At 35.4% G+C, this 17,856-nt stretch overlaps 1 protein-coding gene across 1 annotated transcript in view; it reads left to right on the forward strand.

The window, feature by feature from the left end:
• Tmprss15 (transmembrane serine protease 15) overlaps nt 1-17,856 on the forward strand; it is a 108,522-nt gene that overhangs the window by 82,026 nt on the left and 8,640 nt on the right. The window contains exons 21-24 of the mRNA XM_028882121.2: nt 7,338-7,433; nt 10,718-10,767; nt 10,915-11,101; nt 16,426-16,607. Of these exons, the coding sequence (XP_028737954.1) occupies nt 7,338-7,433; nt 10,718-10,767; nt 10,915-11,101; nt 16,426-16,607 (515 nt within the window). The remainder of the gene's footprint in view (nt 1-7,337; nt 7,434-10,717; nt 10,768-10,914; nt 11,102-16,425; nt 16,608-17,856) is intronic.

The raw sequence follows: 17,856 nt of genomic DNA on the forward strand, positions 1-17,856 counted from the left end.
CATAGTTCTTGCTGCAAGACATGGAGCCCAAGAGACAATATAAAAATATAAGTGATGCAATCAATTGTCTAAGATGCCATAGTGTTTAGAAAGGCCAGGTAGTTGCTTTCTTCTGAAATTATTTAGTTAATTTGTGCAAAGATGTTAATCTTTGTCCCTATGTATTCTTATTAGTCTCCATAGTGCTTTAATCACTGAAAGAACATTACAGCATTAATGAGAGTAGTCTAGACCAGCATAAGGAAATGGAAATAATATTTGGTGAGTTTAAATGATGTGTTTGGTACAGTGGGAAATAATTTAGGATCCAATTTATTAAGTAGGCACTGTAGTCTCTCAAGGTTATTTATGCAGATTGGGTATGAACTGTAATTCCCCACAGATTTGAGAAAAATCACATGAGGCAGATTTCCTCAGTTTTTACTCCTTCATATTAAACACTTTAATTCTTTTCCATTTATAGCATGCATAAGTAAAAAGTACTTTGAATAATATTTTTTATGTCTTTGATCAAAGTAAGAAAGAAAAACTTTTACATTGAGGCGAGAGTAACGTTAAAATAGCAGTGAGTTTTCGATCATGTTTTCTAAGAAAGATATCCACATTGTTACAGCCAATCCATGCCCATGGGATTTGCCTTGAAACATCAGTAAAATTAATTATTAATATTTAAAAAATATTAGTGAGAAATTGAGCTAATGATTTGTTTCCTGAGTAGGAATTCTAGGAGGAGTTGTTAACCCTAAGAGTCCCTTGCAGCTGGGCCGTGGTGGTGCATGCCTTTAATCCCAGTACTTGGGAGGCAGAGCCAGGCGGATCTCTGTGAGTTTGAGGCCAGCCTTTTCTCCAAAGTGAGTTCCAGGAAAGGTGCAAAGCTACACAGAGAAATCCTGTCTCAAAAAACCAAAAAAAAAAAAAAAAAGAAAAAAAGAGTCCCATGCAGTATATCTCTACTTTACATACCAGACTGATTAATGGTATCTTCCCAGTCTCAAATCTGGACAGGAAACAGACTTGCATCAATGTTCTTCTACTGCAAGGCATTGGCAAATACTGAGGTAGAGGGTGAATTTTGCTTTTAAAATAATGTTACCAAAATTAATTGGAAGAATGGGAAGGGAGAAATGATCTCATTATGTTATGATCTCAAAAATAAAATGAAGGATCTCACATAAACACACATTTAATTTATTCCACAATTTGACATGAGGTACTGAAACCTGAAATTAAAATTGGCGTTTTATATTGATTTAATAAGTTGATAGTGTTCTGTTTCCCATATGTAATTTCTGTCAGTGTCCTAAAAATCTTCAAGTATGTAGGAAAAGCCTTAACTTATTACAACTGTGAACACACACAGACGTGCATACACACAGAAGTGCATACATGCCATGCACACACACACAAAAAAAAAAAAAAAAAAAAAAAAAAACACCAGGATATGAGAAAGATCAGAAAAAAAAATAACTACTATGTTTAACCTTAATGAGTCTGTTTACTTTATTTTACAGAAACAAATATTTTCTATTTTTATTTCCTTTTACTTAAACCTTCCAGCCATATATTTATATTTTATATTCTCATTACATTTATTTATTTAGGGATAGGTAGGTGTATGCATACACATGAGGAAGCGGGGAGGGGAAAGTCTGTTCTACCATGTAGTGCCTAGGGATGAATGGAACTCAAGTTCTCACATTTGGTGGCAAGCACTATTGGCTGCTGAGACTATTCTCCAGCCACAGCATCATACTACTTAGGTGTGGCTGAATGGAAGAAGCTGTAAACAAGCTGTTGGAAAAACAGTTTCTACTGTGTGAAAATGACTACCAAAATGATTCCTGTAAATGATACACTACTAAACTTATCATTTACCTGACATACAAATTATACTCATTTCCCCCTGCTTTAAAATAAAAAATTTCTTAATTAAAAATAATTGAGGAGTAAATGAACTGCAGTACTTTGACAGCTTCCCCAAACTCAGCTCTGGACAATTAATTACCTTATAGGGCTGGTCAAGGCACATAGGCAAGGGATGCCATGAGGTTATAACAGGATCTATGCTTGGGTGTACAATAGTCATCTGGCTCAGAAGACAAACACACACACATACACACACAACCTCACAAGTATCAGTACATACAATACATAAATAAGTAAATAGATTAATTAAATAAATAAAACCAGTAACACCTGAGAAAGTTAAGTTTAAGGAGAGCATGCTGTACACAATACCACAATACTCAATATACTGTCCACAGAGAACTTGCCTCATTGATTTCTCTTTTACTGTGACTATGGCACCATGCACAGAGGAGGGACAGATTGGGTCAAGATAACTCTTCTACCAACACTTCTTTACTTTCTTTGCAAATGTCACAAACTTTAAAAAACTGAGGTCAGAAAAATCTGAAATTCATCAAGTTTACCTGCTTGCTACAAGTTTCTCTAGGTGAATGGTAGGTGTGTTGCTATTAATGTAGTAAATGAATGAGATTTGCAGTTGAAATACATGCAGTTCAGACAGAGTGTTACACAACTGCCCACTGCTGAGACTTCCAGAGAGTATTGGATTCTCTTCCAGCCACCATCTCCCTGTCTATAAAAGTCCTGAACTCTGTCCTGCCATCTCTATCCCCTTCTTTCCCTCCAATCCGAAAAGAAAGACCTTCATTCTCCAAAAGCCTTTTTAACTTAATCCCACCTGGCTCTATTCATTCCTTAAACCTTTTGGGGTGTGAAATGAGCTACAGTGCTAGGCTGCAGTATTTGCAACAGGCATTATTATTCCGTCAGCTTTAGTGTGTCCAAAGGCTTAAAACATCTCTGCCTAAGCTCTTGCTGCAGGGAACAATCCTTATCTCAGCAAACGCAGTCTGAGGAGGGAGACAAAAAGAGAGGCAGCCTAAGCAGGGCCTGAGAAAAGTGGCTGAAGACTGGATACCATCCAAGCAGCCTGGGGATATCCCTCTTTCTCTCCCTAGAATTCTTTTATAAGTATATTTTTATACTCCATCTATGACCTAAAAAGTAATAATGTTTGCATTTATATGCTTCTCTTCTCACATAGAAGACTTTTCCTTAAGTCAGGAGAGCCCTTTATGGTTATACAAACCATAAAAATGATAATAATGGTTCGGAAATAGGTTGCTGAGAGACACTAATATGTAAACAAGGTAACGCTATATATAGTGATCTGTATGATACTAAATCTCTAGTCTTTTCAGACAGTTATAGAAGTGAGCACTGGAGTTATCAAAATCTGTAGGTCTGGAAATTACCACAAAAACTTAATTAGTTGTAATCATCTTGATTCAATTTGCATCAATTAGGAGATTTTTTTTTTTTTCAAAAATAAGTGTTGACATGTTACAGGATATTTGTACACTGTGTGGAGATATATTGTTGTGACTGATTTAATAAAGAGTTGAACAGCCAATAGCTAGGCAGGAAGTATAGATGGGACTTCCAAGCAGAGAGAAGAAGTAGAAGGAGATAATTGAGGCACAGAGGAGACACCAATGAAACATAGAGGGAATTGGACGTACAGAATGAAAGAAAGGTAAAAAGCCACAGAGCAAAATGTACATTACTAGAAATGGGTTAATTTAAGTCATAAGAGCTAGTGAAGAACAAGCCTAAGCTATAAACCAGACTTTCATAATTAATAATAAGTCTCCATCACATTTGGGAGTTGGCTAGTGGGACAGAAAAAGGGTCATTACAATGACATCACATAGGGTTGCTAATACCTTATTTTCCATATATTGTTTATTATTTTGTCCTTTATTAATTAATGGTTTCTCTTAAACATTTGTTGCTTCATATTCTGTTTATTGTGAATTAAACTTAAATTATGTCCAGGGAGAAAGGGTAAATTTAAGCTGGTAGGATTTTAAATTATTATAGTCTACTTCTAATTAAGTTCCCAAATCTAATATCCAGTACTTACTCATGGAAACATGTACATGAACTGAAGAACTCTGTAGAATACTTTTAGGTTTCTGGCATCAATATTAAACATGAAAATTTACTTATGTGAATATTTTATAGATTTTGTTGAAGGTACATTGTTTTCTGGCAAACTAAAGATGATAAGATGCAGCACGCCTGTAATCCTAGCACTCAAGACTGAAACAGAAGTATTAAAAGGTTATTTGGGGATGTATAATGAGACTAATATCAGTCTGGGATACATAGCAAGACTCTGTCAATATAGCTATATAATTAAATGCAGTCTGTTTCATTGTCTCATTTTCATCTGAATCACATAGAAAAGAATAATATAATATGTATCTTTTTTCCATATGAATACATTATCTCCACAGCATCAACTTCACCGTGGAACATCATTTTTGAGATCCATTATTTTTTATTTTTTATTCATTTTACATACCAACCTCAGATCGCCCTCTCATCCCTCCTCCCACTCCCCCCACCTTTTCCCCCTGCCCCTCATCCCCACCTCCAACAGAGTAAGTTCTCCCATTGGGAGACAAGTAAGCTTGGTACATTCAAGGGTGAGTTAGGTGTCCAATGTCCAACCATAGGTAATGGGATGCACCAGGGATAGATCCTGATCACACTGCCAGGGCCCCCTCAAACACACCAAGCTACAAAACTGTCTTCCGTATGCAGAGGGTCTAGTCCAGTCTCATGCAGGTTCCACAGCTGTAGGTCTAATGATCATGAGTTCTTTTGAGCTTGGTAAAGTTGTCTCTATAGATTTCCCCACCAGGTGTCCGTTATTTTAAAGGTTATGCTCTAGCCTTCCTTTCATTTAGAATACTTGTAGTAACACTATTAAGCATAGTCCCACCATGTATCAACAGTAGATATGTAATAAATAGGGTAGGTTAAACAGTTATAAAAACCGTAATTTAATATTTTCTATTGTTTTTAATTTTCCACAGATATTGATAGGTCCCTTCAGGACCTATCTTAAAGAAATTTCAAAGGAACAAAGTAAGAACAGGGGAATTGAATTGTCTGAAATCTACATGCCTGCAATACATTTTCATGTAGATGTCTTAATGGTGTTCTCATTTTCTGTATGAAAACAGATTCTAAAGGCTAGAAATCAAGATGGAAGCAAAAAGACAAAGCCTTGTACAACTATAATTAACAGTGTTTGTATGTCAGCATGACCTTCTTCCATTTCTGTAGCAACTATTAGAATCATTTGAAAAGTTTGCTACAGCAGCATGCTGGGCCTACACCCCAACTTTCTGATCCCATAGATGTAGAGTGGTTCTGGGTAGTTCACATGTTTAATACATTTCCTGAGGTGAAAGCCAATGCTGTTGACAAAGCACTGTGACAATGTCTGCTGAAGAATAAGAGACTTAGGAAACTACTTGGAAGAATGCTCAAAGGTGGTAGACCTTGAGCAGAATAAGAAACGGTAACATAAGGAAACACAAGAAGAAAACTGTCTAAAGGGAGATTAGAGAGTAATTATCACCTTGGACTTTAGCCTCCCTGCATAGAAGTGGACTAATCAGTTCCAGTTGTCTGGAGCCTGCAGCCAACATGAACAAATAAAGCCTCTTCTCATGGGGAGGCCTAGTATTTTCAGTTGCTGTGATGACTTCTACCAGAAATTAGGTGCTGATAAAATCCAGAGCTCTTGATCTACATTTCTCTCTTACATGAGTGTGCCAGTCTTCACCTGGAACTATTTTATATTGATAAAGCTTTTAGGACTAGAACACCCTTAACATTTTAATCCACTTCTGCCTTTTTTCCTAAGATGCAGAAAATACGTATGCGTATAGCTACATAAGTAAAATAGTGCTCACGTGATAGGAGGAGACAATTTAATCTCCAAAAATAACAATAGTAAGGTGTCATTACTATGCTAAATCTATCTGGGATTTTATTAAAGGAATATTAGTGGCTTTGTGTTCTTTCATTAAATTTATCTGCTTTTCAAATGAAAGTGTAATATTCCAAACTCTGGGACATTAGAGAGAGCATCCACTTTCCCAACTTCCTCTTCAGTGGCTGAAGATACCAAATAAATGTTTAGTCAATTGAAGAGATTAGAAGAAAGAGGAGTTACCCTATGAACATTTTTTCTTTTCATTGATTATATGAATTTTGAGTACTCAGTGCACATTCCCTGTGTACCCAAACACATTGTTGCTGTTAGCTATCATCCTAGGGAGACCTTGAATATTCTGGAGAGGCAACAGCAGACCCAACATGTTATTTCAAGGGATAAGAACTCCATTGTCTTCCTGACAACCATAAATAACAGTAAAAATCAGGATGTTTACAATCTAAAGGCAAAGATTGTTGTTGTTGCTGTTATTGTTGTTAACAGTGGGGAATTTCCCATATGCACATTGTATCATTTTTAACCGTCTCTCTCCTTCTTTCCATGTCCTCCTCACTCACTCCCAAATTTAAAGGCATAGTTTTATATTAAGATTATAATCTTGAATGAATAAAAGAACTGAAACAATACTGAGGACTAAAAGTTGAGTCTCTAGCTAAATTTTAAGGTACAAGTAAGTAATTCTTAAGAGAAATTAAATTAATTAAAAGAAATTATCACCAAGACACACAGTAGATAATGCAGATACCACAGGTTTCAGCCCGGAGAATTGGATGCCTTTTTACCTGGAGGTGTCTTTTGCCACCCTGTGGTGGCTCACAAGTTGACAACTGCAGATCCAGACTGCAGAGGTCCTCAGAGCAAAACGATATGGCTTCTGTCTTTCAATTAGGACTGCTTGGACCTTATATTTAAGGAAATACCAGAAGCTAAAAAAAAATTGAAAACTAAACTCTGAAATCTTATTTCACTATGTAGTTCTTAGGTAGTTTGATTTTCTTGAAAGATGAGATATACTCATTAAGAAGAAATGCTTAAATCATGAGCAGTGTGTTTATTTTTATCTTATTCATATTTGATTCAAATTTTGTATAAATTGACCCATTGAAGTATTAACATCCATTCAATAACACAGACAAGAAAAACTGAAAAGAAATCAGATTCTCAAGAGCAATGTGTAGTGATCTTTGTAAGATTCTGTAGGATATGCAAACAAGTACTAAAGGCAGGTCTCAAAAGTGAGCACATTTCATGTCATTAGTAATAATTCTGCCAACAGTTTGTAGTAGTGCTTGATTATTTATATATATAAATACTGAAAATAGACTCTTCTCTCATATGACACATGCCAACCACAGTTTCTTCACCCTCCACTCCTCCCAGGTCATCAAATAATTTATTTCAAGATATGCATCACTAAATGATTTAAAATGTAACATGGGTTTTTTTTGGTATTTCATCTTCTGTTTATATGTCATTTTCCCTCCCTTAGGAGTACAAACTCATCAATGCCAATATTCTCTACTGGAGATGGACCATTTGTGAGAGTAAACAGAGCCCCTAATGGCAGCCTGACACTGACACCCAGGTAAGTATTGAGATGTTTTATTTTCATTTGGTACACAGGACTAGATGGAAAATATTTTGAAGCCAATAAAATGTCAGTGGTACCGCATACACACGAAGATTGTTCACTTTCTTCTATTTATGTAATGCCAAGTACCATCTAACTAATCTTTTCTGATAGAATTGTCTGGTCCTCATTTTTATAAGACAACCTAATGAAATAGAAGTAACTAATATTCTAGCATGCAGACAGGGAGATAATATACCCTAATACTGTCTCATCTTCTAAATCCCTAAACCCCATGATAAGAAGAAATTGTGAGTCCTAGAATGGGTAGGATCAATGTTTCTCAGACAACCATCAAAAGGCACAGCGTTAGATGAGAATCAAATATTGTCTTTCTTAGCAAATAAATATGATTAGCACTTAAAAATAATATAATTAGGCCTATATGGCCTCTTTTTTTTTACTGTTTTAAGTTATGTTTATTCCTACAGCCTTTTGTAGGGATTTGTAAAGCAGCACCCTTCCTCTATTCAAAAGCATGTCATGAGCAAATTATGTAATTTCTCCTATTTTGGCACTAGTGGCAGTTTTGTATGAAATCAGACTCTAAGTTTCATAATTTCACTATAGACAAACTGTGGATGAGAACTGACTGCAGGGAGACATCAAAATTGCACTCTGAGTTAACATCCTATCACCAATGTTTTTTGTTTAACATACTTGATGTGAAAGTCAGCACTCTCACAAGCTCAGGTAGTAAATCAAATTCATAAAGACCATATTTAGTATCATAAACTCAAGTAATAAATCAAATTTGTAAGGACCATATTTAGTATTATGGAAAAAGCCTTGAAGTTTAGTATTTTGTATCAATGTTGACTGATACCATGAGTCTCACTGGAAATCAACTAAACCATCTGAAATTTTCAAAGAGGTTTTCCATCCTTCTTTCTATAAAGCATTCTCAGGTTTATGGTTCTCCAGTAGGTTGGAATTCTATCTACTCATGTTTCACAGATTAAATTTTAGTTAGAAAGAGAAAAGAAAATTGTTTAGAGCCATACAAAATAGTTGCATGTATGTTTCAGAAAAGGACCATGTCATTCTATCCTTATGAAAAGGTGTCAGTATCAATTAATATTAATGACACTATTATACCTACATCCATGATATTTAAAAATGACTTTATATAGATGCACACTTTACCATTTTTTTACACCAAAAAAGCCAATTAGCTAAATGTCCTCAATCCTTTTCTTAATTGGCCACTTTATACTGCACTGAGAAAATTGAGATGTATTGATTTATTCATTCCCTTAATTAACTTATGCTTTTATTTATTTGTTGAACAATTATTACATTCAGTGTCATATGAATAATGGTGCCTTTGAGAGCATCCTTGTTTTTAGAGTTCTAAGAAAGACAAGTAAGAAGTTACCAGAGAAAAACTGAAATTTCTTGTTAAATTGGTAATGAACTACTAACTACTTCTGTGCTTGATAAAAATTAATTAAGCATTGTTTGCTCTTTTGAAGACCAGTAGCAATGTCTTAGAAGCCATTTTAGATATGGATTTTTATTGGCAAGTACTGTAGATGTGAAATGTGTTTTATGACACTTAAAAATATTCTCTAAGGCATCCTATAAACTACTTTTTATTCAAACATAGGTGGGTACCAAAAGGAAAACTGAGATTTCTTTGAGGCATTTTATATAGAGAGAAAGACATATAATCATATTAATTATTATTAATAAAACACATTTTCTTATATTTCTATTGAACTTGCCCTGTATATTAAAAGAGAATATCAATCATAGAACATAGGTGCATGTGCTTTTAAATAAGCTTTACCATGCATGTTCTAAAAGTATTGAGGTGCTTTGATTGAGCATACAGTATTGTTTTGTACTTTTCCTTTCCCAAAGTAAAAGGACTTAAGCAACATGTACACCTCATTCAGGTAAGTACTTAAGTGTAAAACATTTCATTCTATATGTGTGCACAGGAACACAAATATATGTGTTATTTAATGTGTGGGATATCCTCGGCAGAAGAAAGGAGTGTAAAGTATTATGATTCCTGATGTAACATTGACCTCTGCTGGTTGGATTGTAGAACACCTTATAAACAAATTTTCCTTATGTACATTTTTGGCTTTTGAAAAACAAATTTCAAAATTATAGGCAATAATTTTTCAGCGGTTTGTGCCTATTTTTTTATAGTCTCCATACACATGTCTGCTTCTCTTACAAACAGGCTGCAATCCATTCATTATTCACTTACAGAATGAAGTACACAGCCTACAGAATGATTCATCACTAAATAGCTCTAAAATTGATGATATTGAGGCTGATTTTCATCAGTTATTCATTGTTTACAGTCTTAATTTCTGTTAATTCAGTTACCAAATGGCCATTCACAGTCTAAATATTTTAAGGGGTAAATCCATACATAAGCTGTTTATTAGTTTCAATTATTGCCAATCTGGGTAGCACTAGCCAGTCTTATTGGGTCCTAAATGGGCCATCTCTTGGTGTAACAAAACCAAGGCATGGGTTATCTTCCCATTAATTCTTCAGAAGTTATTTTAATTCTCAAAATTACTTGCAGTATTCAGTGCTTTTCTCCAAGTAAGTCATAATTTGCTCAATGGTGGCATCAAAGTAAAGGAACAGTGTATATCTTTAAAGGTTTTCTGAATAATAATGAGAGAAAGAAAAGTCATATGTGGGTAATGCTAAAAATCTACAACCTGTAGTAAACATGTATTATCTATTCATAAAATCATGGAAAAGTAAAAAAAAAATCAGTTTGTATTGCTCTCACAATAACAACAAAAATTGCAAAATTTACAACCATGATATGTCATAGGTGTTTGGTTACAAGGCAATTCATTGAACATAGGGTTTAATTCTATACGTGGTTTTAGATATATATTAGAGGTTTTGAAACATATTCCCTAAGAATGAGAGAATAATGAAATCCAAGGTTGGTGTGAGCAAAGTGGCAATGTCCACCATAGATCAAATATTAACTATGTTTAATTCATGATAATTTCAACACAAATTTTTCTCATAATCTCCATGAAATCCCAATACATTAATCTATTATGATCATATTGATACTGAGAAATTTTCCTAAAATCACATTAAAGCATTAGTGGTAAAAATGCAAACACAGCCCTATTTGACATTCAAGGGGGCCGTTTTCTTCTATGGATTTCAGCTTTCCTGAATTTCGTGTCTGGCACATAGATTTAAATGTCTATTTAACTAACAAAACTTATTTTCTGTCATAGTCTACAGTGTTCCCAAGATTTCTTGATTCTGTTACACTGTAACCGTAAATGTAAGTATTTGTCACCCTTTAAGCCTTCAACTTAAAATTCCAGACGATTTCATGTCACTTGAAGTTATTTTGTCACCACTTTAATTTTCATGACCAAATGAATGACCAAACATAAAGTGTGTATCATTTCCTCACTGATTTTGATAGCATGTGGAGAAAAAATGGTGACCCAGAACGTCAACCCGAAGATCTTCGGTGGAAGTGACGCCCAAGCAGGGTCATGGCCCTGGGTGGTGGCTCTGTATTACAGAGAGAGTTACCTTGACAGGCTGCACTGTGGTGCGTCACTCGTCAGCAGTGAATGGCTGGTGACTGCTGCACACTGTGTCTATAGGTGAGTATGAATGTGAAGGTCCCAGTTGGGCGTGACTTACTCATATGCCAGGGTGCCAAACACTCACCATCACCAAAACTGACTTGAGACACAATGGCTCCATGTTCCCTGTCTCATGCTAATAATGACATAATATGCAAATCCATCTAGAAGTAAGCAAAGCACAGTGCAAGCTTTATTAAGAGATATTAAATAAGCTTGACAAATTAAGGAAAAGTGAGAAAAACTCTCAAGAGTTGGGGGAGGGGTACAGATTCCAAACAGAAGAAAAATCCCTTGAAATAAAATCTATGAGCTTTTATAGAGCCATAGTACAAGCTGAACAATGCTTGTGATAATTTCTATGAAATTATTGGTTCTCTGGGCCATCAGACACTGAGCCAACTCTCAGCCCATATGCTCTGTGCATGTTCCCCTAACCCAACCAGTAAACTGATTGTGTACTATTCATGAACCGCTCCCCCAGTAAGTGATGGTTGAAGACCCCATCCATTCACCTGTCTCCTGTTTTGTTATTCATTACTGTCTACTAGTTGTTAGCTGGTGTTAATGGCCTCCAACCTCACAGGTGCCTCAAGAGCTATTATTTATACTAAGTTCTCTTTGTATATATATCAAAGAATATATACCAAAAAGTATATATAGTTGTTCTTAGTTAATGTTGGTTAATGCCTTGTCTACACAATAGGCTGGGATTTCTATCCTGAAATAGATGGAGGCTTCCTTAGAGATTGTTTCTATTACCTGAATTAGAAGCAAGAATCTGATAGAAAGCAATAACACTCATATGTTTCCTGGGAGATCAGGATGTGGTCTCAGGAAAGTTAGCTAGCTGGCATGTTGACACTGACCTTAATTCTCAGAGCTTGCCTCTTTTCAAGACCTCTTAGCTACCTCATACACAACTGCACGTTCTTTGTTTCTCATCACTAATGCCTCTGCCCTCATCACTCCGCCATAACATTCCCTTTTAACTCTGGCATCCATTCCCACTTGTGTGAGCAAGTGATAGTTTCCACCATGCACCCTTTTCTCTTACAACCTATAGAAAACTATTCCCCCCCTCATCAAAGTGTCTTTTAGCAAACAGGGCAATCTCAGCAGACACAAAAGAACATCTTATTTTATATAGGCCCAAGCCCATCAGGAAAATATGTCTACTGTTTGTGGCATAAACTTTGCAATCATTTTCCATAAAATTATTTATAAAATTTTTATTTAAATATATTTTTCATTCATTATATCAAGTATTACTTCTCCTACACACATTGACATCTTTATCTAGTCACAAGATAAACATTTTTAACTATAAAATTGATATTTATTGTGTAATTTTTGTTATCATTCAATTGGGTCAATGCTTACTTTTAGCAAATCATCACTACAAAAAACACATTCATGGAGAGCCCTCAAATTATAAGTACATTGTGCTCTAAAAGTCTGCGAGTTAAGTACCTTGTAATGATTTAATTCTTGGGTTGCATTTATGTTAATGTTACATGTACCCAAAATTTAGAGCTAATTTCCATGCATACCTTTGTTTTGTGACGAGAAAAAGCAAAGTTCTTACCTAATTCAGGGATTCATTTCTTCTCATTAAAAGTAGTCATTACTAATGCAGTGCCATGGGGTTAAAGAGAGTAAATGGAGAGAGATGAGGGGAAAAGGAAGAAATAAATGATGAGGGCCCAAGAAACTGTTCATCTACTCTGGCACAAGGAATGTCAAGCCTTTAGTTACCTACTAACAATTCTCAATGAGATCATAAAAGAAAGGAAGCTTCCTCCTAAGATGTATGGGAACCTGACAAAGAGTTGATCACCTGCATCTAAGAGCTGAGAGGGCATTGCATCTCATAACCTCATTTGTTAAGATTAAGGTAAGTTTCCCTATAGAAGCACAAGACTTCGAATGAACTGTGGGCTCAGGCTTGGAAAAGGTAGATGTACATAGTCAGGTTCAAACATTTAAGCTCTCCTTCTAATTCAAACAAGGAGAGTTACTGGGTATGTAAAAACAAATATTCGGACAATTTCAAGGAAGACAGAAAGAGGCAGAGTTGTCATGTGATGAATATTCCTGATTCCACCTGCATCTAGATTCCCATGACACCACAATGAGGATAAACTCAAATGTAGACCATAGAAATCTGTAGATCTGGGAACCTTGGCCAGATGGTAGATTGGCTAACCAATAAGTTTTCTAGGGGACCATCCAAGGCATTGCTGCACCTGCCTCTATAGCTCTCTGATGATATATGTTGGTAGAATTTGAGATAACTAAATAATAGCCTTACTAAATAGTAAAAGCTACCTCCCTTGACCCTGTTGTCTTCTCACAATTATATTTCATCTTTCCCAACACACCACATAAATAACTGTCGCATGCATTTACTTCTCATCTGTACTAATTATTTCTTCAGTCTTCCTATACTCATTCTTTTGAGCAAGTTACAAGTTGGTGATTTCTATCACAAGTGTATTATAAATAAAAGTTTAAGCTAAAAATTTGGTCTTTTCTGTTGCACATGGATAGGTATTAGTCAACAATATTGTTTTGTTAGCCTCAGGTTTGGGAAATTTCTGTTTGACATTCTCACAAAACAAATGATTTATAAATGTCAAGCAGGCCTAGAGCAGAATCAATGACATATTTCACTTATCTATTCCATGGATGTACTTTTTATATGTCAGTGATACCAATATAACATCTATTCAAACCACAAATGCATGAAAGGATCAAAAAAGCTGTCCTGTCTATTATAAGCATATGTTCAATCAGACAGAATACAAAATGTCTTCATCTACTTCCAGTTTGAATACAAATGAGTAAAGGTGAGCTATACTATAATCATAAACATTCAGAACTGTCTGGAAATATTTGCATCTTACTTTCCTCAGACATTCGATAGAAATAGTTTCTCTTTCTGATTTTCTTGTCTCCTACTTGGTGTCACTGACAAAGCAACAAAAAGATTTCCAAATTATTTTAGTGACATATTTAAAATATTTTCACAGAATAACAAATTGATACCATCAATTTTTATTTTATTCCCTCATTTTATCTGTAAAAGTAATTTCTTAATAAAAGAAAAATTGTGATCAGGATATTCATTGAACTAATGCTACACAGAATTCTTATGTTTAATACAATGTTAGCACACACTTCTATCCAGTGGATGTTAAAGTGGAACATTCTTCTGTCTCCTCAGTCTACTCAGAATCCCTTTGACACTTTACTAACACGTCCTTTGATCGCATATTTTGTAAAATATATCATATATATATATATATATATAATTATGTATGTATTACCAGTTATTAGACTTCTCAGAAGTTTAATTTCCTGCAGGCTTCTGTATCAGATCTCTGAGGCTATCTCTCTGTTGAGAACACCTATCATCTTGAATTTCACTGAAAAAATCTTATTCTTTCTTAGTGTGTAGAAGCACATGAGCTTCTGTAGCTTCAGATACAATGGGTGGTACTCAATCTTTCCAGGGATTTCTTTGCTTCTGGCTTCTCATCTGTTCATTTAATAAAGTAATTTTGCTAAGAACTCACTCTACACTAAGCATTTTTCAAATATTTTGGCATGATAGCGCTGTAGGGACCAACAAAATCTTTGTTCCAATAATCTTTACTCTAAATATTAAAGGATAAAATATTCAAATAAATATTTTAGAGAATGATATGTGCACTAAAGACACATATAACCAGCATAGGCCAAGTAAGGGAGGATTAGGATAGTTGGAGGGAGATTCACTGATCTACTTGAAGGAATAGCTAAAGAAGTATGGACAAATAATATGTATATATATACCTGTGTGTGTGTGTGTGTGTGTGTGTGTGTGTGTGTGTGTGTGTGTGTTTGTGTGTCCATCCATAGCAAAGCAATAGTCAAGTCACTTCTGGTAAAAAAATAGTTGATGTAGGCCTATTTCAGAAACTTCAAGAATCTTCTTTTTGCTACTTGGTTTGACTCTTAAAGGAACCAAAACAACATTGTATATTGAGGTACAATCTTGAAAAAGAATCATTAGGCCATGACTAATGAGATGAACAACCTTTTTAGAGCCTGCAGAATAACCTCATCTTATCAGGCTGATGTGTGGTGATAAAATTGCTAAACAAGAGTGAAATTGTAGAAAACAGATAAAAATTGATGATGGTATCCTAGGATCACAGCTAAGGATGGTGGGAATTTACTAGCAAAGACACATATGTATTATAGCACTAGGAAGAATTAAGGGGTGACTATAAGTAATGTGAATTTGATAAGAGAAAATGAGAACAACAAGATAGTAAAAATAGAAAGTATGGGTTCTTACTTTTTATACCTATCTGAGCTATCTTTAAAAAATAGATTCTTCTCTCATACACTACATCCCAACCACAGTTGCCACTTCCTCCACTCCTTCTAGCTCCCCTAACCTTCCCTCTGTCCAGATTCACTCCCTTTCCTCTTCAGAAAAGAGCAGGGCAGGCCTCCAAGAGACAAACAGGATGAAACAAGATACAACATGACAAGGCAAAAAGCCCTCCTATCGAGGCTGGACAAAGTGACCAGTAGGAGGAAAAGAGTCTCAAGAGCAGGCAAAAGAGTCAGAGATGCACCTGCTCATGTGTTTGGAGTCCCACAAAAAACAGCAAGCTAACAGCCTTAACACATATGCAGAAGGCATGATGCAGACGTGTGCAGGCCCCTATGCTTTCTGCTTCCGTCTCTGTAAGCCCATATGAGCCCTGCTTAGTTCATGCAGTGAGCCATGTTCTCCTCATGTCCTCTATCCCTTCTGACTCCTACTGTCTTTTCTTCCCCTCTTCTGGGGCTCCCCAATCTCTGAGGGGAGGAACCTGATGGAGGCCTCCAATTTGCTCTCTCTCTCTCTCTCTCTCTCTCTCTCTCTCTCTCTCTCTCTCTCTCTCCTTTCCTTCTCTGCATAATTTCTGGCTGTGTTTTTTTTTAAGTGATACTGGTCAATTTGGACCTAAATTCTAGAGAAGCAATGACTGAAATATGATAACATGCCCTTGATACTTGAATTCATGGCATCACTGGATAAGCTCATCTATGGATTAAATGTATAATGTGTTTTTTAAAAGATGCATTAAAACATCAAATGGTGGTCCCTAAGTGTGTCCAGATTTTCATATCACTGAAAAATAATAAGAAAAAATACTTTCAAAGGACCATTCCCTAGAGGATCAAGTAATACTATTAAATGGAAATGCTGTACAGTTTTAACTTGTTGTTAGATAACTTCTGGAAAGTTTTGTTCTAAAGGAAAAAGATTGAAAAGATTTTCTTATTACAATCTTCAGGAGAAATAGAGATCCAACCAGGTGGACAGCATTCCTGGGCCTACATATGCAATCAAATCTGACTTCTCCTCAAGTAGCAAGACGGGTGATTGATCAAATTGTCATAAACCCTCATTATGATAAGCGAAGAAAGTTCAGTGACATTGCTATGATGCACCTTGAGTTTAAAGTGAATTACACAGGTAAGAGAATGATATCTAGCCACCCTATCTGCTCACAGCAATGCAAAATGAAACTTGAAATATCATCTGTAGCAATTCAATGCTGATTCATAAAACTTGGTAATTTTCTGCAGTCATTCTTATAACCTAAAAACAATTGAAGTATATAGGAAAAAGTATGAAATCTCCTTCATCATAGTGCTTAAATCCAACTATATGGACATCTAGTAAAATGAACATTTAGAGTCCTCTCATAGAGAAGCCTCTCTATCTTTGTCATGCAATAGAAATATGGGTCCATCTGCCAAAATGCATGAAGCAAGATACAAAAGAAAAGAGAATAGGTTAATGAAATTTGTTATCCATGTGACAACAGTTTTAAAGGAGACCCAACAATATTGTAAGACCAACCAATGAAGGATTGCCTCAAGCACCTATAAAACATGCAAGAACTCACTTGGGAAAGTAAAATTTGCCCTAAAGAGCTCTGTTCTGTTCGATCCTAACAGTTACTATGAAGTCTTTTCCAAAGCCCAATTGGGCAGCATTGCCACCATACGTGAAATGAATTATTTTTCGCAGAATCTTATAAAACAACTATCGGGATTATGTCTATGTTTGATATGAGAATTGGATCAGTCTACATGTGGATTACAGAAAAGCAGAACATTACAATCCTTAGTCGCATTGCACTGTCCTCAAGGGTAGTCTTTATTTCTGTATCTTTCATACATCTTGGGGACATCAGAAGCTCACTGAAAACCAAAGGACTTGTCAGCTGATGCTGAGAAGTCAAACACAATGCTTCCATAAGACCCAACCGAAACAACTGGGAGAAACATGATTTTAATATGGTTCTATGTGTCAAAAAATATTTTAAAACACTCTCCATTTTTTTTTCTAACTAACTAACATTTTGAAAGAACTTTCAAGGGGCCAGCAAGATGTCTCATCAAGCAGAGACCAGCAAGTAGGGCACTTTTGTGTGGGCCTAATGACCAGAGTTCACTCGTAGATCCCACAAGATGATGGGAAAGAACTGGTTCTCTAGAGTTGTCCTCTGCCTTCAACATGCAAATGTGTGAAATTTCACTTACATGTACACATACATATATGTGTACATATGCAAATATGCATGCAAATACATGTATATGAGCACATAAAGAAAATAAATAAAAATTTAAAAGAACATTCATGACATTTAACAAAATTGGAACTATTTTCAAATGAGTAACATGGTTATTTAAAAATCAAAAACAAATGATAAATC

The sequence above is a fragment of the Peromyscus leucopus genome, chromosome 12 (assembly GCF_004664715.2).
Source record: "Peromyscus leucopus breed LL Stock chromosome 12, UCI_PerLeu_2.1, whole genome shotgun sequence".
NCBI lineage: Eukaryota > Metazoa > Chordata > Mammalia > Rodentia > Cricetidae > Peromyscus > Peromyscus leucopus.